This window comes from Lynx canadensis, chromosome E2 (genome assembly GCF_007474595.2).
Source record: "Lynx canadensis isolate LIC74 chromosome E2, mLynCan4.pri.v2, whole genome shotgun sequence".
NCBI lineage: Eukaryota > Metazoa > Chordata > Mammalia > Carnivora > Felidae > Lynx > Lynx canadensis.
This window is the reverse complement of record NC_044317.1, coordinates 43,584,555-43,609,743: the sequence shown is the minus strand read 5'-3', so window position 1 is coordinate 43,609,743 and position 25,189 is coordinate 43,584,555. Positions and strand designations below refer to the sequence as shown.

Below are 25,189 nucleotides of genomic sequence, written 5' to 3'. Positions count from 1 at the left end.
AGGATATCCGTTCCTTAATTTCGCCACCATCCAGCCGACAGACTGGGTACCAGGGGGTACAGGATGGCAGGGATGGGCACACAGCCACGAACACAACATGGAGTTCTGCAGACCCCAGGCCCCCCTCCCCAAACCCGAGATGGACAGATACACAAACAGACAAGGCGGGGCCACATGGGGCCAGTTTATTGCAGTTAAATACCTCTCTCTCTCTCTCTCTATTTTTTTGTCCACTTTTCCATAAAGAAAATTAAAACACACACACACACTCAAAGGGGAGCAGGGATCCAGAAACAAGAGGTGGGGTGGGACATGGCCTCCCTGCTTAGGTCCAGGCCCCGGGGCTGGCCCCCCTAAAGTCTCCCCTCCTTCCCGAAAGCACCCTGTCTCAGTACCTCTAGAGACCAAGGAGGCAGCGGGATATGGCAGGGCTCTGTCCTCCTCCCTCTTGCCTCCAGGCGAGACTACTAGAAGTGCTGGGGCTCCGTGGGGGCCGGAGGAGGGAGACAGACAGGAGGGGGAGGGAGGAGATCATTTCCCAAGTTGAGGAGAGCGGTGGGCGCTTATCCACAGAAATGCATTATTTCTCCCCGTTTTGTTAAAAATCTACTATAAAAAAACGCAGCTGGGGGAGGGGCGTCTGTCCCTCTCTGTGCTAAGGGCTGGGGAAGGGGCGGCGGCGGCCGGAGGAGCCCCCGCCGCGCGGCGGGGCGGGTGTCACTGCCGCGTGCTCTCGCCCACCATCTCCAGGTTGTGCTGCTGCAGCTGGGCACGAAGCACGGCGTTCTCGTTCTTCAGCTCCTCGATCTGGCACACACGACAGGGCACGAGGAGCCAGGGGCTGGCTCCCCGCCCCTGCCCCGGCTCCCCCACCCCCGCCCCCTGCCCCGGCCCGGCCCTCACCTGTTGCCTCAGGAGCTCATTGTCCATCTGCAGCCTCTCGGCCTCCTTGAAGGTCTCCTGCATGCGCTGGTTGGTCTGGCGCAGCTCCCGGATGTAGTCACAGGCCTTTGACAGGATCCCTCCTTTACTCTGGGGGGTGGGCGAGAGCGCCGGTGAGCGCCGCCCCCCCCCCCCCCGGCTCACCCGGGACAGGGCCTGTGCCCGGGGGCCAGGTCAGGCAGACTTCGTCGCAGGGGCTGGGGGCCTGGCCCACGGCAGCGCGGGGAGCCGGAGGGCCGGGGGGCACTCACCGCTCCCGTCTTGCTGTTGTCCGCATTACAATCTGGAATGATTTTTGAAAGCTGGACGATCCAGTTGTTGATCTTGTCCCTCCGCCTCCGCTCCACTGTAAGAGCAACAGCAGTGTCCACGGCCGTGCCAGCGGAGCTTCGGGCGGCTCACTCCCTGACGCTGATGTTCCGAGACCCGAACGGAGGCACCTGCGCCCCGCTTCTCAAGAGGAACAGAGTCTCCCCTCTACCCACCTGCCCCCCGCCCCCCCGCCCGGCAGATTCTAAAAATCTGAGCCAAGATTCAAATTAAGAAATTTCACGTACTAGTTGGCATCTTGAGAAATGGGAGTTGTGGCTTGTGTGCCTGGGAGGCAAGAATGGGCCAGAGCTCCTTTACACGGGACCCAAGTACGCCTCGCGGGTCCCCCAGAGCAGGGGCGTTTGATTTTTCCATACTCCCTAGAGCTTTGGGCTCCGTAATTTTGTTTTCTCTTCATCTCTACAATCAGTCCGACCATATCCCACCCCCGGCTAAAATCCTTCTCCAGAGCCCTGGCAGCGAGTCCCAAGCCCCCCCAGCTGGCATGAGCGGCTCGCAGGGGCCTGCAAAGGATGTGAACCCTACCTCGAAGGCCAGGGCTGGCAAACTAATGGAAGGTTTCACCTGAAAAATTCCAGATTCGTGATTTTTACTCTATAAAACTGGGCAACCTCACCCAAGCTGTCAGCTGACTTGAGCGGCAGCTACCCCATTCAGCTGGGGCCCGCGCCTTCTCTCCAGTTCCTCCCTCTGGCTCACTTCAGGGCCTTCTATAACAGCTGCCTGGGGGCGGCCTGCGCTGAAGCCCGAGACCCCACTTCAGGGCCTCCCGAAGCAAAGCTGTGCCAGAATCTTCCTTACCTTCCAAGCACAATACTAGGCACTGGTGTGGACACACAAGAAAGCCTCCGTCAACCCACAACTATCACACACCCTCATCCCTCCTGCCAGGACAGACCACAGACAAAAGCCGTCGGTGTTTGCTGAGGAGATGAAGCCTGGAGGAGGGATTTGGAGAGGAAGGCAAAGGAGTATGGTCTCCAGGCTGGGCGGTGCTGACAGGCGTTTACAGGGGGGGGGGGGGGCGGGGGGGGGGGAGTGAGAAAGGAGGGTGGGCCGGAATCACGCCCCTTACTCCTCACAGCCTCTGAGGCTGGTTCCTCCCCTTGACCCTGCTGTTCTCTCAAAGAACACGCCCGGCCACGAACAGACAAATCCCACCGCCGGCTCTTGGCTTTGTCTGCTCACTGCCAACCAGCCTTTCCCTACGTCCGAGAGCTCCCCACCCTAGCCTGGGTGAGGACGCCCTCCTACGTGGACTCTCCCGTCTTTCCACAAGAGTTCCCCAACGCCTTGCTGAGAACGTGCCCGGCACCGCACTCTGCCCCACCCCGGCTCTGGCGTGAGTGCACAATACCTGGGTCCCAGGGAGAGACCTGCACCTCCCCATGGAGGATGGCCGTGTCCTATGGTCTGGGAACTCCGTGGCCAAAAGACCACAGCGGAGCCCAGAGTCCAGCCCGGGCCTGGCGGCGCCGCCCCCTGCCCCCCGGCCCCCCGCAGCGCGCTCCACTCCACAGCAGGTGGCTCCTCCGCTTCCTGGTCTCCCCTCGTGCAGCCTGGCGAGCTCGAGCCCGGGCACCTTGCCGCGGCCCTACCTCACGTGGACTCCTCCCTTCCAGCCACCAGGGGGCAGGGATGGGGGGCCAGGCACAGCTTTTCCAGTTTGCGTTTCCTGCTTTAAATTGTCCTGCTTGCCCTACCGTGTGCAGGGTGCCCTGCGAGGCCAGAGTCTACGGTGGACTCCATCTCTGCCCTGCTGGCGCCCACAGCATCCCTGAGATGTGCGTCAACGGGGGGTACTGACACCGTGGATGTGCTGGCATCGAGGATCGTACCGAGGGCCTGGGGAACGCCAGCGTGAGGCAACGATCTCTGCATGGGGGTGGGGCGTGGTGGACCTTTAGAGAAAAGACTCGGAGAGGGAACATTTGGGCTGGTTTCTGAGGACAGGGGCATTAGGCAGACAGGTGTGAAAAATTCAGAAATGGCGACATGGCAATACTTGGGGGGGGGCAGATACGGTGGGGCAGGGTGTAGGAAAGGCCAGGTTGTAAGGCCTTGAATGCCCTGTTTATGGGCCCAGGCCCTTGAGTGTAGGCCCCTTCATCAAGCAGGTGGTGAGGTGGTCAGGCCACAGGCCTGACCATCCTGGCACATTTAAAATGGTGGAAGACCGTTAAGACCAAGGCCACATCCGTTCTACGGAAGTTACGCCCATACAACGTTGAAAACAATTCAGGAGAAAAACCTGCCAGGACTGGGGGGAGAATTGGGCAAATTCACAGATACAATTGGAGACGCTAACACTCCTCTCTCAGTAACTGACAGAACAAGTAGACAAAAAAGTCAGCACAGAAAACCTGAGCAGTGTCAGCCAACTTGACCTCGCTGACCGAGGAAACACTCCACACAACAGCAGCAGATACATTCTCTTCAAGTGCACATGCAAACTTTCACAAGACAGACCACGTTCAGGACCATAAAGTAAGGCTCGACAAATTTCAGGGCACTGAAATTGTATAATAAGAGTATGTTTCTAATGAGAACAGAACTAAATTAGAAATCAGAAACAAAAAAATTACCCAGAAAACCCACATGATTGGAAGAAGAAATCGTTAAGAAAACTGGAAAATATTTTAAACTGAACGATAATGAAAACCAATATATCCAAATGGGATGCAGCTGAAGCAGCAGTGGAGTGAAATTTGCAACCAGAAGGGCCTGTGCTAGGAAAAAAGAAAGGTTTAAATCATCTTAAAGGGCTAGGGAAAAACCCCCAAACAAATTAAATCCAAAGTAAATAGATGGAACGAATTAACAACATTAAGAGTAGGAACTAATGAAATAAAAAAAAGCAATCCCATCCGGCATTTAAAAACCAGATTTCACACAGAGATCTGGATTTCTGGCTCCTCAGAGGATCCGGGCAACAGGGGACCCAAAGTCTGACATGGCTGCAGTGGGCTGGCGCTGCATGGGCCACCCTCAGGCAGGACACGCAGGACCCAGTTTCCCATGGGGCCTGGAGACAGGCTCCTGTGGTTCCAAGAAACGGGGGAAAAGAGGGAAAAAGGAGAAAGAGAATCTGATTTGAAGTCCACTTTGGCACAGGATCTCAGGGTTCGCAGAGGGAAGGAGAAGGGGGCAGAGTGGACAGTGGCCCTGGCATTTGGTTCCAGCTTGGGTAATTACCACAGGGGAGCCTTATGCCGCTCTGGAAAGAGAAATGTTGCCTGGGAGCCTTTGGGGAGGGGAGACGGCAGGCTCTGTTTTGGACAAGTTGAGTACGAAGGGGTCTCTAGCACATCCAGAAATGAAGATTTTGAATGGGCAGCTCAAACTATGGGTCTGGAGATCAAGAGAGAAGAATGGAATAGAGACAGCTTGGCACACAGCCAGGGCCAGGGCGTTGGCGGGGGAGTGGTGGGGAGGCTGGGAGGACACTGAAGAGTGGTTCTCATCTTGTCCAAGTCACATACTCTTTTCTGGAGAAACGATCGACACCTACAATAGGGGATAAGGCTTTGGGGATATTGACCATCCCTGGGCCTAATGTTTCAACTCTCCTGAGGCCAACAGAAGAGGGGCAAGACCTCAACGGAAACCATCAGTCAAAGCAGTTTCCCACCCCTGCCCAATGGGAAGAATCACCTGGGTAACTTGTTGAAATACAGACTCCTGGGCCTCCCTCTGACCCGCTTGTTCAGAACCTTGAGAGGACAGCCCTGGAGATAGAGACCGTTAACATGCTTCCCGGAGCTATTGGGATGCTATGCTCTGAGGAACAGGCTGGGAAGGAAAAGCAGAGAGTGCAGAAAAACCAGAGCGGGTAGAGCAGAAGGGAACATTCCCGAAAGAAGAACAGGCAGGGTCAGATGCTTGGAGCACAGACAGGAAAGGAAGCCAGTGGATTTGGCAATGAGGTCATCCTGAGTGACCTTAGATGGACGTCTTTTGGTAGAGAAATGAGCCAGACTGCCAAGGGTACAGGGAGGATGGGCAGAGGGTGGGTCAAATACCGTGCAGGTCAGGAGAGAACAGGATGCAGCTGGACAAAGACAGGGTTATGAGAGAGACGGTTTCTCGTAGGACGAGAAAGATTCACGACTTTGCAGCTAGACCAACCTAGTGAGAGGCAGAGAGTGACGAGTGGGGTGGAGGGTGGCTGGATGGTATCCCCGAGTCACTGGTGCAGCCTTACCAGGCGGCACACCGCGCTGCTGGGGGGGCTCGTGTGTCTGTACTGGCTGAAGTCACCATGAGTGTCCGGGGGAGCCGCGCGGGCACCATTCTACACAACACCGAACAGGCACAGACACTGAGAAGCAGCCTCGCGTCACACAGCCAGTAAGCAGCAGGGCCACGACTGCCTGGGATCCTACTGGAGGCCCCTCAGACACACCGCAGCCCAAACCAAGCTCAGACCTGCCCCTTCCCTACAAAGCGACCTGATGCCATCGTGAAGCCCTGACTCTCCAGCCTTGGAATCATCTCCCCGACGCGCTCCCCTACCTCATGCCCTGTCCTATCCCGAGCCAACATCTGCAATTACCTCCTATGCTCCCAGCCCCCGGTGTCCCATCACCCTTGCCATCCAGCGTCCATACACAAACCCCTCTGCTGGCTGGAATAAAAACCCGGGAGCAGGGATGCTGGGAGGGCCTCTTACAAGGCCCTGTGTGACCCCGGTCCCGGACAGCCCTCCTGAAACTCCAACTTCCTCTTTCCTTCTCGGACTCCTGCTCTTCTTCAAAGACACCAAGTCTGTTCTGGCTTCGGCCTGGGCGTCTGCACTTAAGCATCCTCAGGCACCTGGCCGGCCCATTCAGGCCTCTGCTCAAATGTCACCTCTCAGAGGGGCCTACGGAGCATGCTGTCTCCGTTACCCTCCAACCTCCCATGCAGCTTTATGTTCCTAGTCGTGATTTACGCTACTTCACGGCACACCGCAGCTTTGGGTGACTTCTGTCTCTCCCACCAGAACAGACACCGGGAGAGCCAAGACCTCATCTGTTCTATCATCCACTGTACCCGAGGGCCTAAAACACAGGCATATACGTGGTACAGATATGCTCAACGCCAAGCTCAATGAGCTGCTCCGATCACAGGTACAAAGGCCCAAACCCAGCTGAACACCGTGGGGAGTCTCAGGGCCTCGCCTGACATTCAAGGCCCTCCTTAGTCCTCCCCGGTCCCCCGCCCCCAAGCACTCCGCATGGAACCTCTGCTATGACCACACCAGCACTCCCCGAAGCAGCTGCAGGCCACTCTGCCTGCCCTCCAGCCTGTGTTCCCCTCTGCCTGACACGCACTCCTAAAGGCCATCTCTCTGGGGAAGAAACCAGCCTGAACTCCATCCAGCCTCCTTGACACTGCAGACCGGGCTCCAGACCTGGCACAGGGTGGGGGGCAGGGGGAACGTGCTTGCCACCCAGCCCAGAATCCACCTTCAGGAAACATTTGCTGAGAGACAACCGTCAAGACATAAATGTTCCCCTGGACTTGCATGTGACCACATCCACGACAGTGGCTACGGACTGGGGGCAGGCAGGGCTCGGGGTGGGGAACTAGGGGACATCATGAAGGGCCAAAATGACCGTAGGGTGGGCTCTGGTGTTTACAAAAGGCACGATGCCCCAGCCTTGGCCAGCCAGAGGCACAGCTTCTGGAAGTCAGGTAGGCAGGGGAATGAGGGACTTGAGGTCAATGACAGCCACCAATGGAAAGATAGTTCTAGGGGCATCAAATCAACTCGAGTTTTCAACAGGCAGGAAATCCGTATGTGAATGTGAAACACGCCATTTCAGATGCTGACCATTAATTCGAGATCACTAACCAAGATGACAAAACACATTCCAATTCACACCTCCTGCCTGTCTGTTCCTGACAACGAACTTCCACCCGTTTCTACTCTTCCGGCATTCAACGAACACCTTTTGGGCACTTCTAGCACGTCGCTGATCTGTGACACCAAGCACCAGGCCTGGCCATGCCCGTGAGACCCAGAAACTCCACCTCGGCCTTACCTTCGTTGTGCTGGGCCCTCCTTCTTTCATCCCGTGGTGTTCTGGTTCCGTCAATTTTCCTAGAAAAGGAAAAAGATGGGCACGTAGTATCTCAGGTACCGTTTGCCTAAACGTCTACTAAAGAGTCAGACTTGAGAATCAGCTGTGTAAAATAAACTCTTATGCAGAAATAGAAAAACGGTAATTCCCTTATACTCAAGAAGCAGAAACAGACCAAAAACACATACTGACTGCCTGCCGTGTGCTCAACTGCCTGGCTCCCATTCCAGAAAACCTTCCCTTCCTTTGGCCCTCTCACACCAGGCCCTCCCAGGGTCCCCTGCTCCTGGGAACAGGTCTCCTGCACGTACGGGGAGTAGGGGTGTGTCCGAGGTGCAATTGTCCTCTGTGTTCCTGTCTGAAGCACGTCCTGTGGCGTCATCATGACATAGAACTGGCCTGCAGCGAAAGCAGGGGTTAGTGCAAAAACTGGGGGGCAGCGAGAACTGGTTAGGGGGCTTCCCTCCCTGCTAGGCCTGCTGCCTCCCCTGCCTTCCGCCCTGGCCCCTTCCTCCCTTTACCTCCGGCCTGCAAGCTCTGGTCTGTGGTCTGTACGGATACAGCTGTGGTATCTCCCACACTGGATGCTGGGAAATAGGCAAAGCGTGCCTCCCCACTGACAGCCTCAGCTGCAGGGCTGCCGCCATTGCTGAAGGGATTTTGGATTACGGCCTGGGGAGTAGGAGGACACAGAGGCCACCCTTAGCCATCTTTGTTCCCCAACCCGCTCCCGTGTTGCTGTGTCTGACATTCACTGCATTCTATGGCGAACGGAAAACCCCTGTGCGCCACTCCACTCTGTCTCCTAGCCCCGGAACTCAGCAGATACTCAGTGATCACCTGATGGGTTGATTCATTTTTACCTCTAAGAGTCTTTCCTGTTACTCTCATCCCCCTTTTACAGAAAACAACAACAACAAAAATGACATTTCAAAACTCCTGACCCAAATTTCACCTTGCAGAACAGGGATATGACCCACACAATGCAACGGGTCTAAAGGCAGCATCTGTGTCCCACCTGCCCCACTCCCTGGGGATCCCCGAGAAGAGAGTTACTGTCCCCTCTCCATCCCCCCAGGGGTTGTGGGCACCTACCAGTGGGAAGGGTGCTGCGGGACCTGGGGGCACAGATGCAGCAGTGGGGCCAGGACGTTGGGCTGCCCCATCCACACCCACCTGGGTCACAGCCTGCTGACCCCCAGCGAAGGCAGCCGTAGACACAACGCTGACGGCGCCAGCCGTGTCGCCCTGGCCATCCAGCTGACCATCAGTCACCTGGACTACGCGGTACGTCACCTGCAGGGGGCAGCAAAGCGGCGAGATGGGTTCTAGGGTCCCGGCAGGGGCCAGGTCCGCGCCCCTCCCAGCTCGCCCTCTGGACCCTCAGCTCAACACTCCACCTGCCCGCGGGCTCCCGGCCCGGAGCCTCACCTGTCCTCCATTATTCTCTGTGCGGAACTGGTACTGGATGTTGTGGTCGCCAAACGCCGCCTGCTGGACGCTGGCGATGGCCACCGCCGTCTGCTCCTCCGCCCCAGGGCCGTCCCCGCCTGCGGTCGGGGGGGGGGGGGGGGATGGTCAGTGGTCACGCGGCCTAGGCGCCCCCAGTCCCCTCCCCGAGCTCAGGCCGCAGACCCGGTGGGCCCCTCGAGTACTCACCTTCCTGCAGCTCGACGCCCTCCTCTGCCTCGGGTCCCTTGTCGTGACTGCGAGGAGGACGGGAAGGAGAGGGGGTCAGGGCCGCCCCCGCCCCTTTGCCCAGGTGCACGGCCCCCGTCCCGCCCAGCCCGGCCTGGAGCTGGGATACCGCTAGGACCCGGGACCCAGGGTATTAGCGCGGGGCCCCCCTCCCTCGCGGCCTCCATTTTGAGCTGGGCCCGGCGGCCGCTCGGGATCATGGCGGCCCGGTCGCCAGGCCGAAGGGCCGGGACCGGGGCGCGCGGGGGCACGGACCGGTCCGGCATTCTTACCTGGCGGCGGCAGCAGCGGTGGCCGAGGCAGCGGGATCCAGACCCGGGTCCAGCATGTCCATGGGGGGGGTGGGGGCGGGGGGGGCGCGGGGCCCGGGGGGGGGGAGGGGAGGGGAGGGGAGGGAGGGGAGGGGGCGGGCGGCCGGGGGGGCCCCGAGCCCGGCGCTCACGCCGCGCGGCAGGAGGGGACGGAGGAGACACGGGAGCCGCTCGCGCTGATCACGGGGACAAACAGTGGGGTCATGTGAGGAGGAGATGCCGCCGCCGCCGCCGCCGCCGCTGCTCCTGCAGCCGCCGCCGCCGCCTCCGCCCGCCCGCCCTCCGGCTCCCGGCGGCTCCCGGCTCCGGGACGCAGCGCGGCCGCCCCCCGCCCGCTGCACGCGGCCCTCAGGCCTCCTTCCCTGAGCAGCCGCCGCCGCCGCCGCGACTTTTTTTTTAACCCGGCCCGCCCTGGATGGCTGCCGCCTCTCCCCTGGATCGCCGGCTCGCGCGTCCGCCGCCCGGCCTGGCCCAGTCCGGCGGCGGATCGCTGCTGCAGCCGCCGCTGCTTTCTATTTTTTCCCCCTTTTTTTCCTCCTTTACTTGAGCTGCGCGCGCGCGGCGGCGGCGGCAGCGGCGGCGGCGGCGGCGGCGCGAGCCCGGGGCCGACGCGCGCGGGGGGAGGGCAGCCCCCGGGGAGCGCGCGCGCTGTGTGTCTCGGATGGCGGGCGGGCGCGCGCGGGCCCGGGTCTCGGCGGGGCGCGAGGTCGCCGTCGCCGCCTCCGCCTGGCACCCGCCGACAGGCCGCCCGGTGGAACGCGGGCCCAGATGGAACGCCAGGGGACCCGGAGGAGGGGCTCTGGTCGCCCGGGACGAGGCAGGCTGCGGGGTTTGGAGAAGTAAAGTAGGTCGGGGGGGGGGGGGCGGGGGGGCGAACGGGGTTGAAGGGGAGAGGAGCGCGCGCGCGCGCTCCCGGCGGCCGGGCGGAGGTGCGCGAAGGCGGAGGACTGGGGCGCATGCGCACGTCTGGGCGGGGCCGGGGCGCGCACGCAAGGCCAGGCGGAGCCTGCGTGGGGCACGTACTCCCGGCCTGGGGAGGAAGGCAGACCCGGTTCTTTCCTCCCGGCCCAGGAGGCAAGTCCTGAGAGAAAACTGGACACTTGGCCTTTTGCACACTCGCAGGCACGCACACACAGACGCAGCAGCTCCCCGGCTACCCACTTCGTGCAGCAAAACAAACACTTCCCTCTAGACACAGGCCTTGTAATGATAAGTTTTATTAGACTTAGGAGGGCAAGATAATCAATAGTCCCTCAAATTAAAAAACAAAAAACAAAAAAAAAAAAAAACAGTACAAAAGGTACATACAAAACGTGAGATCAGACGACTAAACTTTCTCGACTCAGGGCCAAGTTCTGCAAGGGAGAAAAAAAGAGGGTGTGAGCTGGGGACTCTGGAGGAGAGTCCAGGAAGGGTCTTAAAGCCAGGGAGGGCTGTTCACTCACCTTCTTAAGCCTCCTCTCCCTTGAAGCCTGGGAGTCGGTCTCAGAGTAAGGGGGAGGCGCTGGAGGGTAGTAGGCCTCCTCATCTTCCTCCCTGTAAGGTCTCCTCCTCTCAGCTGGCCCCTTTTTCCTCAAGGCCTCTTCCAATAGCCGCCCATCATATTGGGGGTCCCCAGACCTGGAGCTATCTTCCCGAGGGTCCCGGGAGCGGTGGTAGCGGGACCTAGGGTCAGCATAAGGGCGGTCTCTAGACCTGAAGTCATCATAGTGGGGATCCCGGGAGTGTGGAAATTCCCTTGGGACATCTTGGTCATAGAGATCATCCCGGCTTCGGCTTCTGGGAGGTCCATACGCTTGGCCTCTCCTCCCCCTACTTGGGGGAGACCTCCTCCCAGATTCAGCAGAGCTTGGCCGGGTAAGGTCATCCAGAGCATCCACAGATCGTGCACGGGGCCGCCCGGCCCCCCAGCCACTCCCTGGCCGCTCCGTGGGGGCCTCTTGCTCCCACCGCCTGGGACTCTGAGGGGAGTGGTGACTCCATTCTTCATCTCGGATTGGGGTAAGGGCAGGACCCCGGGATGGCCGGGATCTCCAGTCGTCCTCATGGAGGGAGGTGACTTCACTCATGGCTGTAGGGAAGGGGGGGTGGGGGTGTGTCACTGACTGCTGGGAGGTCAGGAACTCCAGGGCCCAGCAGTGTCACCCACTTGGCTCATACACTTTCTAGAAGACCCTAAACTTCTCATCTTTTTAAGTATTGACATGCAGGGTCCCGTACACTTCTCGCTGTGGCTGTGGCTGTGGCTGTGGCTGTGGCAGGGAAGGAGGGACTGTGCCCAGGATTTGCCACAAGCATACACAGGGCAGGTGTCAGGGAGACTTGGTTCTCCCTCCCCACTCAGGAACCCCTCAAACCCCAAGGCTCCCACTCACCCCGCTCTACGCGGCCATTGGGGGCACCAGGTCGAGAAGGGTCAAAGTTGGCCAGCTCTTTTTCCATGTAGTACAGGACCCGCATGGAGTCGTCCTGCTGGCTGGCCTGAATTCTGTAGCCACTGCGGACTTCTAAGGGCAGGAGATGGAGGTGATCAGTTTAGAAGAGCAGATGTAGACCCAGCTCCCTCCCCTAAAGGCATGTCCGATCTTTTAACGGTTGGCTCTTACCAGAGGTCACACTGCTGTCTGTGTCACGAAGCAGGGGTACCTGGGAGCTGTGGCCACCAACTGAGGGAGATAGATGACTGTCAGTGGCTGTCTACCTGGAGCAACCCATATCCAGCCTCCTCTCCCCTGCCTCCAATCCCCTCTTCCTTCCAGCCCCAGACCCCTTAGGACCCAAATGTCCAGCCTACCCCCTGCCCAGCTGCTCCTGGCTCCCCCAGGCCTCACCTGAGCTATTCCTGTCGAAGTCTCCAGGGTACCCATTGTAGATGGGGCCCATGGGAATCATGGCTGGTGGGGGCGGGGTCTTGGCAGGGGAGAGGTGAGCATAGGTGCTTGGGGCGTAGATGCTTGGGACGCCTGAGGTGGCGGCTTTGCCGGCAGCATACACTGGGAAGGACACACAAGATGAGAAGGTGGCCAGGAGCCATGCCGCTTTTTGCTGTGTTAGAGGGTCTGGAGGAACATATGCCTGGACCTTCTTCCCGATCCCCCAGCCATGGGGCTTCCCTAGGCACTTGGATTGGTTTCTGCAGCGCCCCTGAGACTCAGGACATCATCGTTGAATCCATACCCCCTTTGTGTTTCTTCACAAAGGTTTTGGGCAGGGGGTGTGCACTGGTAGAACGTGCTACCAGATGGGGGGCCCCCATCTGGCAAGCCAGCATGTTTGTATGATGATTTGCCAACATTTGACAAGGTTTTACATAAAATCCCAGCTCTCTAACCACCTTGTCAGGAGATGTGGCCACCCTGGGCCTGTGTCCTTACAGAGCAGTAGGGCGCAAAGGAGCCCCTGTAGGTAAAGCCCATGTGCTAGATTCTCTAGCTGGATTCAAGTATTCCCTTGACCATTCCAGAAAATGCATCATCTGGGGAGGAATCCCATGCCCACTCCCCTCGCATGGCTGCTGGGTCCTCCAGGCCCACATGCAACGGGAATCAGTCTGAGGCAAGAGCGTGGGAGCCTCAGCGTTCACTTGCCTCAGCCAAGCAGCGAACCAAGTACCTCCTCCGGTGACCGAGGGCCACATCCACTCCCACCCTACCCCCGCCTGGTTCTAGGCTGGAGAGCTCAAGGGCACATCCTCTTTGCTGTCTTCCTCCCCAGGCAAGAGGCTGAGTTCTGGTGGCTGCTCTTGTGTCAGAGTCACTGGGCCCCAGGAGGCTGCTTCCTCCCTGGGATTGGGACAGGGAAATGGGAGGCACAGAAAGCTCCCTCCTCTGATTCAGTTTGGAAACAGAAAGCTCAGCACTCAGCACCCCCAGGAGAAGCCCCTCGGTAGCTCAGGTGATCTGGCAGCTCCCTAACTAACCGTGGGAACTGGACCGACTTCTTACTAGATGGGAGTTGTGGACCAAAGGAACGGGGCCCCTGGCAGTGAGTTCATGGGTTCTCTGAGGTATCAGGGTCTCAGGATGGAAAGAACATGGCCTGGGGACAGGCATTTGCCATTGTGGCCCCAGCCTTAGTTAGTGGGGTAATTGCAAACCTGGATGCAGCCCCGGCAGGGGGGGTTGGGGGCATCTCTCATCACCTGTGATGTGGGCTAGCACCCCCTGCCTGAATACGGAAGCTCTCAACTAAAAATGACAAGAGAAACAGGATGGCCAGCAGCCTCCAGAGAGCAGCGGATTTTCCTCAGGGCAGCAATACTTTGAGGAACCGGGTTGCTCACTGCCGAGTTCGATGTCATAAAATTAGCCAGTGTGGATTGAGCCGCAGCCCTGTGCTGGGTGCTCACACGCACTCTTCCCTTCATGTTCAAACACCTTCTGCGGGGACCTGGCAAAGAAGGAAACCATCCGGGAGAGTGGGTGCTGCTTGTGTGAGGTCACACAGTTTCACTGCCAGGGCTCCAAGGTGCTTCCTGGCCCTTAGTCATTACCAGTGCTGACAGCAACATGTCCGACAGCTAGCGGGTGAGGAACATTTTCTGTAGGCTGAGCCCCGCGCTAAGTACCGGACACACATGGGGAGGTGGCTCATTAGGCTTCCAAGCGGGTGACCTGTCCAGCCAGGCCTTACATCTCCACCTGCCTAAGCCCACAACAGCCGCCTGCCACTTCACCGTGAAGTGCGGAGGGGCACCGCCGTACCTGGACGCTCTAGAAGGAACTGGCAGCGCTCACGTCTCTGAGGAGAGGAGCTGGGCCAGTGGCAAGAGGGAGACTCCCTCTCTTTGCTTCCCCCTTCCTGTTTTGTTTGCTCTTTCCCCTTCCGTCCCCAGCCATACCTACTCTGATGTGCTAGAGATGGCCTTAAACATGGCATCCGCGTCAATCCCAGAGTGCTTTTGTGGACGTGGGCTTTTAAAATTTTGTAAATTATACAGTGCTGTAAACCTTGTCTGGTGTCTTACTTTTTCATTGCAGATTTTGTTTTTCAAGGCAGCTTTTCTTCCCAGTGAATGGCATTTTGCACTATTTGAATCCTTTTTTTTTTTAACCATGTGCATAAATTATGCTTTCAAAACAAACAACTCCAAATAAGTGAAAATCTAAATGAGCATTGAAGACAGCAGATCCTCCTTGGCCCACTTTGTCCCAGATTGCTCAAACCCTCCAGAACAGTGACAGTGTCCTGGGAAGCGGGCAGAGGGCTACCTCCTCCCCTGGAAGCCAGGAGAGAGGCCTGCAGGGGTGGGCGTGTGAGGGGCACTTACAGGCCTCCGGACAGCAGCACTTCTCCGGGCAGCAGGGACACCTGACATAACAGCAGCACGTGTGGGGGCAGCACTGACACCAGCAGATGCCCAGGAGGAGGAAGACGAGGAAGGCAGCCAAGCAGACCACGACCACAAATAGCCAGTCTGCGGAGGGAGGAGAAAAGGCCATGAGCGGGAGGCCTGGGAGGACATGGGGACACGCGGACACAGGCACAGCGGGGCAGTGCAGAGTCACGGGTGGGGCGAAGCTGTTTGTGAAACTTGCTGGGGACGTTGCAGCCCCCTGCTGGATTCTCCGTGCCAGACGCCGGGGCGCAGCAGCAGAGGGATGCCCGCCCTCTACGACCCAGGCCAGTCCTGAATTTAGGGAGCTTGCACTGGGCTCATCAGGGAAGGCACAGAATGAGGGGTGACCTGGCTGGAGCAAGAACAGGATGGAGCCTCAGAGAAGGGACAGAGAGCGAGCTGCCCAGATCCTCGTCTCTAGAAGAGTAAGGCAGGCACCAGTCAACAGGAGCCCCCTGCCTGCACCCCAGGCCCCTGCTCAGCCAGCCCGGCCCACCCCAAATCCCAGGGCCAGGTCACCTGATGCCACGGAGTTGGAGTCAGGTGAGGTTAGTGGGGGTCCACAGAGAGCAGTGTTTAGGGTGGGGGAGAATACTTAGCAGCGGTAAGTGGTGTCGGGGGCGGGGGGGGGGGGGGGGCGCCACCCCGTACCTTCCATGGGCCCCGCCTGAAAACCAGGTAAGAGCTCTGCCACCCCCGAGGTCCTGCCTGGAGGGACAAAAGAAAGACAGATTATGCTGGCAGGGGCCAGCCCAGCCCGCCCCTACCCTGAAGCCAAGCTCCAGGCTCATCAGGGTGAAGGTGTCCTGAAGCAGACGGGCTGGTAGCCCAGGAGGGTCCTGGCACACAGTTCCTGCCACACGCCCCCCACCAGTTGAGTGCTATTTTCCAGAAGGCTTCCAACCACATAATTTACCCACTCTCTCATGCCATGGGGAATTCTCTTGCCCCAAAGGGTCCCGTGGTTCTGAAGGTTCAACCTCCGTGTGGGCACTCCATCTTTTCCACATACACGGGTCCTATCGCCCCAAAGGGCTCCATGTCATGTGACAGGGACAGTCCTGTTCCATCAGGCAGAGGAGGCACAGTGCCCGAGGGCCCATGAAAATGTTTTAATTTTATTTTAAAATCTGAAGAAAAAAATATAGTAACACTGAATATATAATAATGAATTTACAGCAATGCAATCATAAAACACGTATTTTTAATACGAAGGAAGAGGCCCATGAAGGCAAAAGTGCCAACAGGCCATCAAAATCATAGCGTGGCCCTGAGTTCCGTCTCATTTCACACACTGTCCCATACGCACATTCCATGGCCCAGCTGGTGCCACCGGTTGCTCTGTGTCCCACTAGCATCGTACCGCCGGGGCACCCACACACCAGCTCTGTGTCAACAAAGCTCTCCCCAACAGACCTCACATACTCCGTGCCACCTGCCCCGACGAGGAGGTTCTAGCACGCAAGCCAGCGGTTCCCAAAGTGTGGTCCTGCCCACGAGGCTACAACTCTTCAGAATGACACCACGCCATCATTCGCCTTTTTCGCACCCCATCTCCCGCAGGTGCGCAGGGGTTTTCCAGAGGCTCTGTGCCGGGCGATGACCTCATCGCTTTGAGGATAATGGAGCAGGTGCCCACGTGCCTCGTGCTTAAAAAAAACCTCCTGCTTTCAATTTGTAATAATCCACAAAACCGTCCACAAAAACTCTTTGTGAGCCTCGATAGTTGTTTAATGCGTTAAGCAGGTCCTAACACTACATTTTGGGAAATGCTGATGTAGAATGTGCATTTGACCAAAGGCCAGCGTTCTCTGGGTCACCCACACCTGAGCTCTGCTGTGATCTGAACACCCTGGAGCACGTCCCCCATCATGTGTGTGCTCATTCACACATGTGTTTCCTTGCATCACACGTGTGATGATGGCAACGTCCAGCCCAGCAGCGCCATACGTACAGCACACGCCTCACATATAGCACGCGCCACACATGACTATATGTGTTGGCCGGTAACAGAGCATCTGGCTAATGGCAGCGTCCCTTCCACGCATGGCAGCAGGATCCAGCCTTCCCTCAGTTAGACACACCGCCTTCCCTCCTCACTCACTGCCAATTAACTGAGAATTTCGAGATTTTTAAAAACGGAGACCAGGAAGAGGTAGAATCCCCAGCGCTCTCCACTCTCAGTGTGGCTCTGGCTTATCTGAATTGTTGGGGGGAGGGGTCCCTGCCTGGGGTGCAGGGCAAAGAGAAGCCCCAGTGACTGGTGGTGCCATGAGGGGAGAGCGAAGCAGGCGACAGAGTCCAGAGAGCGAGCTGGAGGGCGGAGGGCAGACGGCAGACATACACAAGTGGCTGAAGAAGGGGCCCCGGTCCCGGTTCCCACCCCCTTCCCGGGCCCGCAGGGCCCAAGCCCACTCACCCAGAACGATGAGCTCTGCATAGGCCTCGTTGTTCCCCTGGAGGTCCTGCGCTGAGACCACGGAGCAGTAATATACACCGCTGTCCCCCCAACCCGTCTGGTCAAAGGTCAGGTCAGCATCTGCAACAGGAGACCGGTGAGGGAGCCTCGGGGGAGGGCATCGGGGCCTCCCCGAGAGCATGTCAGGAAGAGGGTTAAGAGAGCAGGCCTACACACGGACCACGGGAACAGTAAATGACTCGTACCAAGGGTGTGCTACTTTTTAGGCTCTGTTGTAACTACTTAACATGGGGTATTTCAACTAGTCTGTGAGGTGGGTCCTGTTACCTTTCCTGTTCGGTAGATGAGAAAAGAGGTCTGGCGAGATCACCTAATCTGACCCAGGTCATAAGAGTCGTCAGCAGTGGAGCTGGATGGTCTGACTCCAGAGCCTGGGCTGCAGCAGATTTATAGCCGTTGTCTTACCACCTCTCACAGCAAAGGGGACTCCCCCGACAAGAACCACCATAGTGCCTGGGATAGACCCAGGGGCAGGAGGCTGGGGTGGCGAGGCAGAGAAATAGGCCAGATTCCAGGAATTGGGAGCCGCCCAGGCCTGGGAAAGAGTGGCTGTGAGAGACACTAGGGCCGCCCCCAGTTCCCGAGTCGCCAGCCCCACATTCCAGGTCAGGCCCAGGGCTTGGGACGCTCACACGGGCCAGGAGCCTGTCAATTACAGGGGTAATGAAAGTCTTTCAGCACATCCGGTGTCCTCCCTACTCCTCGGGCCCTAATTAGTTAAACCCCTTCGGCCATTCACCCACGTGGGATGGGGTGGGACCCCGGGCGACTCCCCAGGAGGCCCTTGGAGGATGGGAGACAGGAACAGGCCAGAAATGAGCACCCCCCTCTCCCACCCCAGGAGTCCAGGCCGCTTTCTCCGCAGCTGCTCTGGCTCTCTGGCTCCTGCTGACCTGCCTACCTCCCTGACCCGCACACCCAACGCCCTTCCCCATGTGGGCCCCGAGGGCACGAAGTGTGTGCCCCAGTCTGCACCACCTGGGACCCAGCAGGGCATCAGTCCACTGATGAAGTAATGAAAGAGCTGATCCCTCTTCCTTTTTCAAAAGGCCTCGCGCCTATAGGAAACCCTCCTGCCGAGGTCCTCCTACGCCCCTCCAAGCACCTTACCCCAGCCCACAAGGCCCTTGGCAAGATCTGGCCACTGGTTACCACACTAGCTTCAAACCCACTGTTCTCCTTTGCTCACTAGACTCCAGACACACTGGCCTCCTCACCATCCCCCAAGATGCTGGGCCCATACCTCCCTGGCACTGGGTTCCCAGACGCTCACAGGGCTGGGTCCATCCTGCAAGCGTAACCTCCACCTGACTGCTGAATTGTATCAGCCAGCTCAGGGGCTGACCCTCCGTGACCCCATGCCCAAGGGAATGTGGGCTCCATGCAGGCAGAACCCGGCCTGTCTCGGCCACTACTGAGTCCCCAGTGCTTGGCACGGGGCCTTGGCCAGGACGGGGAAATGAACCCCTTCCCTCTTCATGCCCACCTTCCTTAGCACCTGCTGTCTGTTCCAGCATCCTGGGCACATGGCTGTATTCAAATAGGCACTTGATACACTCATTCAATATTCAACACATAATCACCAAATGCACCCTATGTTCCGGACATACCTGAGGCGACTGGCGTGCTAGAAAGGCAGTCCTCCAAGTGTGATCTACAGACCCCGGGGTTCCCCCAGATCTTTTCAGAGGTGTCCTTGAGGTCAAAGTTATCATCATAATAATACTAAGGTGTTATCTGCCTTTCTCACTCAATCTCTCGTGCGTTGCCAGGAAGTTTTCCAGAGGCTATAAAGCCTGTGCTGTCACAGTATACTGAATGCAGCAGCAGCTCTGAGAAGCCAGCTTCTTCTGCTCGGGCAGACTTGCAGGAGATGTGCAAAAATATAAAACTAAAACAATGCCATACTCTTGGTTAAAGGTTTTTGCTTGGGTTTGGAAAATATGGTTCTTTTTCCATAAAAAAGCACGTTATTTATATTAACCTGTAACAAATTGGTTATTGTCATTTTAAATATTTTTTAAACTCCTCTGTTTGCTAGTCATAAAAGCAAAGTCCTCTGAAGTATTTAAGAGTGGAGAGGCCCTACAACCGACAAGTTTGAGAACCATTGCTACCTACAGCAGATATAAATCCCCGCTCTGACGGAGCTCAGATCCTAACTGGGAAAGAAAGACAAATAAACTTAAATATACCACGTATCAGATGGTGATAAGGAGTATGGAGAAACCCGACCAGAGAAGGCAGATGGAAAGTGCCAGAGGTGGGAGTTGTGTAAATTTAAGGGGTGCCCAGGGAAGCCTTACACGTAAGGTGACCTTCCGAGCAGCTGTGAGGGAGTAGAGGACACAACTCCCCTCCACAATCACACATCTAGCCACTGATTATTGAGCTCTTCCTCCGTGCTGGGTCCCTTTCCATGTATTCTCACTGAATCCTCATAAAACGCTGAACTACGTGCTCCCAAATCTTCCTGATTCTCCGGAACACCCTCTCGGCCCATCATTTTTCCACCTGTGTCCTTAAATCAGACTCCAAGCAAGTCTCCAAAACCAGAGCTGAGGGGCGGGTCCCTACCCTGTGCTGCAGAGGTGGATGGGAACCCCCGGCTACAGCAAAAGTTCACAGGCCAGGAGTTGAAATCCCCTGGCTCCTCTGGGCCGGATCCCAGGCTCAATGTTTTCTTTGAGGCTGTATAACGTTTTCAAAACCCACACAAAATATGGCTTTCCAGCTGCTTTTGATCAATTCTAAGGCCCAGGCCCACCTCCTTCCTGCAGGGCGCACCCTGTTCCCGGTCTATGTGTGGTCCTGACATCACTCGGGCTGGGCATTGCCCTCATTGTTTTAGGTGCCAGGAGGAGGTGCTGGGTCTCCAGTTGAGAACAGAGCAGGGCCTCTTCCACATCTCTGGGCCTCTGGTTCCTTATCTGCATCAGGCAGAAGGAGCCCTCACCCCAGGGGTCCCATGGGCTTTCTAGTGCTACTGGGTAGGGGTGGTGGGGGGCACACGTGCCCAGGCAGCCTGGCGAGGTAGAAACAAGGCTCCCATCCCGGTGCTCCACATCACCCAAAGCAAGGAGGAATGGAGGGGTAGCCAGAGGCACCCTGAGCTGAGGGACACACCATTATGGTTTGCCAAGGACAACTTCCAGTTAAAACCTGGACAGCTGGTGGCCCTAGGAACACCAAAATGGGGTCCGCTTTTCTCCATCCTCAAAGCTGAAATGGAGGAAGCTCCCGCGGCTCCCAGATTTCCTGAGAGGACATACACACAATGGATATTTACACATTACTGCCTGTATCAAACACGACACAGAGCGCGTCAAGGCAGCTTGAAACCCCCGCGTCAAGGCACCTTAGGCCTCTGGAACAAGAAGAGTCTACCCCAGGAGAGCCTGAGGGTCACTCTGGAGTTTTAGCCTCAGCAGAGGAGGCGTGATTCCAGCCAGCCTTCAAGGACACTCTCAGTTTGGGAGTATCCGGACAGGGCTGCTGGGTAGTCACGCCTGGTCCAGGCCATAGACGGCCCTGGGTTATAGGGGAGGGGCCTGTACAGGTTGAACCCCCAAGAAGCTCTCTGACCTCAAGAACAGCAGGACGCTCATGAAAAGTCAGGGCAAGCTGTTCGGGTCCCTCCCCCAAGCACTGCTGACAGACTGGGTCTCTGGAACCTTGCCTTCTGTCCATGGTCTAGACAGAGCGAGGGAGTGTGCTCCACGACCTGCCTGGTCTCTCGGGGTCTGCAAAGGGACGCTCCCTTCCCTGCTCTGTCCCCATGCCCAAGATTAAACCTCTAATCCTTATTTAAGACAGTGAAAGGGTAAATCCATTACATGGGTTGAGCGTTCACCCCTCGCCCACTATAGCCCCATCACCTTCCCCTAGATTCTTTAGGGTCTGGTCCTTCTATCTCTTATTTTAATGTTTATTTATTTTTGAGAGAGAGAGACAGAGACAGAGTGCGAGCTGGGGAGGGGCAGAGAGAGAGGGAGACAGAATGCGAAGCAGGCTCCAGGCTCTAAGCTGTCAGCACAGAGCCCGATGCGGGGGCTCCAACTCACAAACTGTGAGATCATGACCTGGCCAAGTCGGACGCTTAACCGACTGAGCCACCCAGGCACCCCTAGGGTCTGGTCCTTCGAAAATCACACTCACTAAACGTCTTAAGGGGTGCGCCCCTGACTCATTCCATATAGTAGGTGGCCCTAGCTGGCTTGCTCTGTAGCACTTAGTACTCCATGAAATTCTCTTTCTCTGCTTGTTTACTGCCAGTCTCACCCCACTAGAATGTCACCTCCTTGAGCACAGAGACCTTGGCTGTCCTGATCGCCACTTACATCCACAGCACCTACATCAGCACCTAACATGTAGCAGATGCTCGATAAATACCGAAAGAATGAATGGATGACTTCCTACCTGCTCCTTACTTAGTCCCAAAAGGCATTTCCTATTAGCTGGCAGCATTATGGTTAAAGACCAGGCTTCTGAAGTCTGCCTGGGTTCAAATCCCAGCTCCAGCCCCTTCTTAGCTGTGTGTCTAGACAGCCACTCTAACCTCTCTGAGCCTCAAAGCCAAGAGTGTAAAATGTGGTCACGAGGACTGCATAGGAGAAAGTATGTAAGGTGCCTGGCAAGTCATAGGCTTTATCCATGAAAATCTCTCACCCCGTCAGCTTACTCATGTTACTGCCTTAGTGAGCCCTTTGCTGACCACCCTGGGCAAGTAAAGGGATTACAAGCTTGGAGATGAGACCCAAAGTGGCCGCCTTAGAATCGCAGCTCTGTGACCCCGTGTAAGCTGCTTTACCTCTCTGGACCTCTATACAATGAGAATAGAATCTCACACAATTACTGTGTGGTCTAAATGAGTTAATCCATACAAACCCAGATGAGGGCCTTGGCACATACTTATATACATTTTTACATACTGTTGCTGGTATTAGTATCATTCTAGAACCGCTGCTTCTCTTCATTACCCAATTTTATGTTCCAAGCACTTGACACTACATGTTATCTCATTGGTCTCCCTCACTGGAATGTGGTCTCCACAAGGGAAAGGATTTGATGAACTTCCAGCATCAAACAGCACCTGTATACGTTAGGTGCTCAATATATCTTTGTTGTTAAATAAAGCACAGACGGATGAATGGATGGATGGAAGGAAGGATCCCTCCCTTCATCAAGCCTTTTAGACACTGGTGCTCAAGAGCTTCCGGGGGGGCGACACCAGGTTGGGCACAAGGGAGCCAACACCGCCACCCAAGCAAGCCCCGCCCCGTCCCCTGCCCTGCCCAGCCCAACATACTTCCTGTGATGGTGATCCTTCGGCCCTGGTAGTAGTCTCCCAGGGTCACGGCATTGCCCTGCTTGGTGGCTACAACCCTGACAGTGCGCATGCTGTCCTGGCACTCCACGTAGGGATTGTAGCCTGGGTTACCGGCTGCCAGTTGGGCATTGAGCTGGTTGTCCACACTGGCTGGGGAGAAGGCATCGGCGATGCGGTCCCGGCAGAAAGACTTGTACTTCCAGATCACAATGGGTGCCGTGGGAGTCGTGGTGGCTTGGTAGGTGCAGGGCAGGGTCACAGGCTGGAAGAGGATCACCACGTGGTAGGGGTCTGACACAGTCACCTGGATGGCGCTGGCAGGAGCTGAGGGCAAGGGGAGAGTCAGCAAGGGCTTCTGTGAGCTCAGGGAAGTGCCTCAGGACTGAGCAACATCACTGGTCACCAGTGGGACACTTGCAAGTGTAATGGTTTTACAGAATCCCTAGCACACATTGTTCCTTAATCCCTGGGACCGGAGAGGCTGCTCAGATAATCATGCCCATTTCCTAGACCCGTGGGGCTAAAGTGGCAAGTGCAAGGTCACACAGCCAGATTTCTTGGAACGTCCTGTCCATCCCTCTTCCTAGAGTGTGGCCTTGGCTCCCTCTTCCCTTAGCCATTCTCTCATGGGAAGGACCTCTCTCTGTGGCCTAAGCAGGAAGGCGCAAAGACCACCCCAAGGCCACTGCACTCAAGGCCCTACTGCAAAAACAACCACTAAAGGTTCCAAGTTCCATGGGGTCTTGTGACTGGGGGGCGAGGGAGGGGAGTGGAATTTTGGAGTTGTTTCACTGAACTCTTTTGCCATGGAGTAGCTAAAGCCCCCATAGTGTCTCCATCAGCCTCCCACCTCACCCGACCCTAATCCATCTCAAACGAACACACCAAAAGCGCTTGGGTAAAGATAAAGTCCCCTCCACATCCCCACCCAAACATCTGATCCAGGTGAAAGCTCGCCAGCAGAAGATGGTTTCACACCAAGTCCGTAAGTCCATCCCACCAGACCCTTAAGCAGATACTTCGCAACATGGATGGGGCTGGGGCCTGGGGAGTCCCTAGTCCTACATCCACCCAAAGCCTGGGCTCTGTTTCTTGAAATCTTTCTCCAGGCGGAGTCTGATCCAGCCCTCGAGTGTCCGCTCTCCGTTACCCCAAGTCTTAGAAATCTTGGGGTGCGCCCAAATCCCCATCCCGGCCTTTGCCAGTGATCGGGTGGTCCTTCACCCCGACATCACAAAAGGTCCCCTTCTCCTTGCCGCTCCAGGATTCGCGGTCCGGGGAGTTTCACTTCCTGCTATCTCTGAACTAGGGCGGGGGAGCGTTCCTTGGCTCGAATGGGGAATTCCCTTCACCCTGGCACCCAGATTTCCCGAGACCCTGGGGATCCAGAGATCCTGGTCTCGGCGCTCCCCCTCCCCCAGCTCTCCAGCCCGCTCGGCTGTGTAGAACTCCATCCATCCCCCTTCTACAGTGCCGTCCCGCCGCTCCGCCGACCAGAGGCCCCGCTCTCCATACCTGTGCACAAGGTGCTGAGAAAAAGCCACACGAAGACGACCGCGCCCCAGCCCCGAAAGGCTAGGTGAGGGCCCATCCCCCAGGAGAGCCCGCGAGCCACTGGCGCCATCGCGGCCGTCTGGGCGCGTCTGGCCCGCGCGTCCCCTACTTGGTACCGAGAGGGTAGGGGGCGCGGCGCGCACCAAACCTGGGAGGGGTGCTTGCTCCTCCCCTTCCCGCTTCCGTTCCTTGTCCCTATTCCAAGCCCACCCTGCCCTGTTCCAGGACTTTAATTAGCGGAAATAACGTGGATGAGGAGCACGCTTCAGCTTTCGGGGAGAAACTCGCCGGACCCACTGTGGCTCCCCGAGCCACTCCACCCCCTGCGCGCTCTGGGGAATGGATCAGCCCAGGTACACTGGGTGAGAGCAGAGGGCTGGGCCAGGGGGTGGGCGGTGGGGAGGGGCTCCTCCACCTCCCTCCCCGGAAGTGGGCTGACCCAGGTACGCTCCGGCCCCGAGGGTCGGAACCAAGTGACCAGCCCGCCGGGAGGGCGCCTGCGGACTGGGGATCCTGTCCGGCCCTCTCCTGCCCTGGCGAAGCCGCGCAGAGTGTAGCTCACGAGAACCGACGCTTAACTGGGGTGATTCACCTGTTGAGGGGGGCGGGTCCCTCCCTGCACCTGTTCCCTCTCTGCCCACACCCCTCTGCCCGGCTGGCGATGGACCCGCCTAGGTACACCCTGCGGGGAGGGGCGAGTCTTAGCGAGCTTTGGGCTGGGGGAGGCTCCCGTCCAGGGAGAACGGAGGCGTTGCAGGCCTGTTGTGCCCTCCACTTAGATAATTGAAAGAACCGAGTTAAGATTCCGGAAAGGAAGCTCTGCGCTCTTAGGGACGCCCGAGGGGAATCAGGCCCAGGAAAAGTTGGAATTCTTTTTGGGAAGTTTTCTCCGCCTCCCTTCCCAAGTCGCGGTTCAGTCCCCGGGCAGCCATCGCCCCAGGTTAGGCCTCCGGACACGCTCGCTCTTAAAGGGCCGAGCGGAAGCGCGCAACTACGGATAGGTTTCGGCGTAAGGATTCCCAGGGTCTGGGCCACCTGCGCCCGAGGGTGGGGTGTGTCGAGGCACCCGAACGCGAGGCGTTCAGCGCGGCTCTTCTGCCCCCCGAAGGCGGCTCGGGGAAGCGCCTCCTGGGGAGC

The 25,189-nt window shown here is 57.5% G+C and overlaps 2 protein-coding genes across 3 annotated transcripts; both read right to left on the bottom strand.

Moving 5' to 3' along the window:
* Nucleotides 1-158: 158 nt before the first annotated feature.
* USF2 (upstream transcription factor 2, c-fos interacting) lies at nucleotides 159-9,411 on the bottom strand. Its single transcript, XM_030299483.2, has 10 exons — nucleotides 9,314-9,411; nucleotides 9,003-9,049; nucleotides 8,775-8,893; nucleotides 8,439-8,639; nucleotides 7,865-8,015; nucleotides 7,655-7,742; nucleotides 7,305-7,363; nucleotides 1,194-1,288; nucleotides 904-1,032; nucleotides 159-807 (listed from the first exon to the last, which is right to left on the bottom strand). Exons 1-10 carry the CDS (start codon nucleotides 9,373-9,375, stop codon nucleotides 718-720), a joined length of 1,041 nt encoding a protein of 346 aa, XP_030155343.1. The 5' UTR covers nucleotides 9,376-9,411; the 3' UTR covers nucleotides 159-717.
* Nucleotides 9,412-10,551: 1,140 nt separating this feature from the next.
* Nucleotides 10,552-24,149, bottom strand: LSR (lipolysis stimulated lipoprotein receptor). 2 transcript variants are annotated; one of them, XM_032591279.2, is made up of 10 exons: nucleotides 24,014-24,149; nucleotides 22,478-22,822; nucleotides 17,110-17,229; nucleotides 15,342-15,398; nucleotides 14,622-14,768; nucleotides 12,184-12,345; nucleotides 11,959-12,018; nucleotides 11,728-11,859; nucleotides 10,798-11,423; nucleotides 10,552-10,707 (listed from the first exon to the last, which is right to left on the bottom strand). In XM_032591279.2, exons 1-10 carry the CDS (start codon nucleotides 24,120-24,122, stop codon nucleotides 10,672-10,674), a joined length of 1,794 nt encoding a protein of 597 aa, XP_032447170.2. In that variant the 5' UTR covers nucleotides 24,123-24,149; the 3' UTR covers nucleotides 10,552-10,671. The 2 variants fall into 2 exon arrangements, with proteins under 2 accessions (XP_032447170.2, XP_035920121.1); XM_036064228.1 differs by lacking the exon at nucleotides 15,342-15,398.
* Between the last annotated feature and the right edge of the window lie 1,040 nt (nucleotides 24,150-25,189).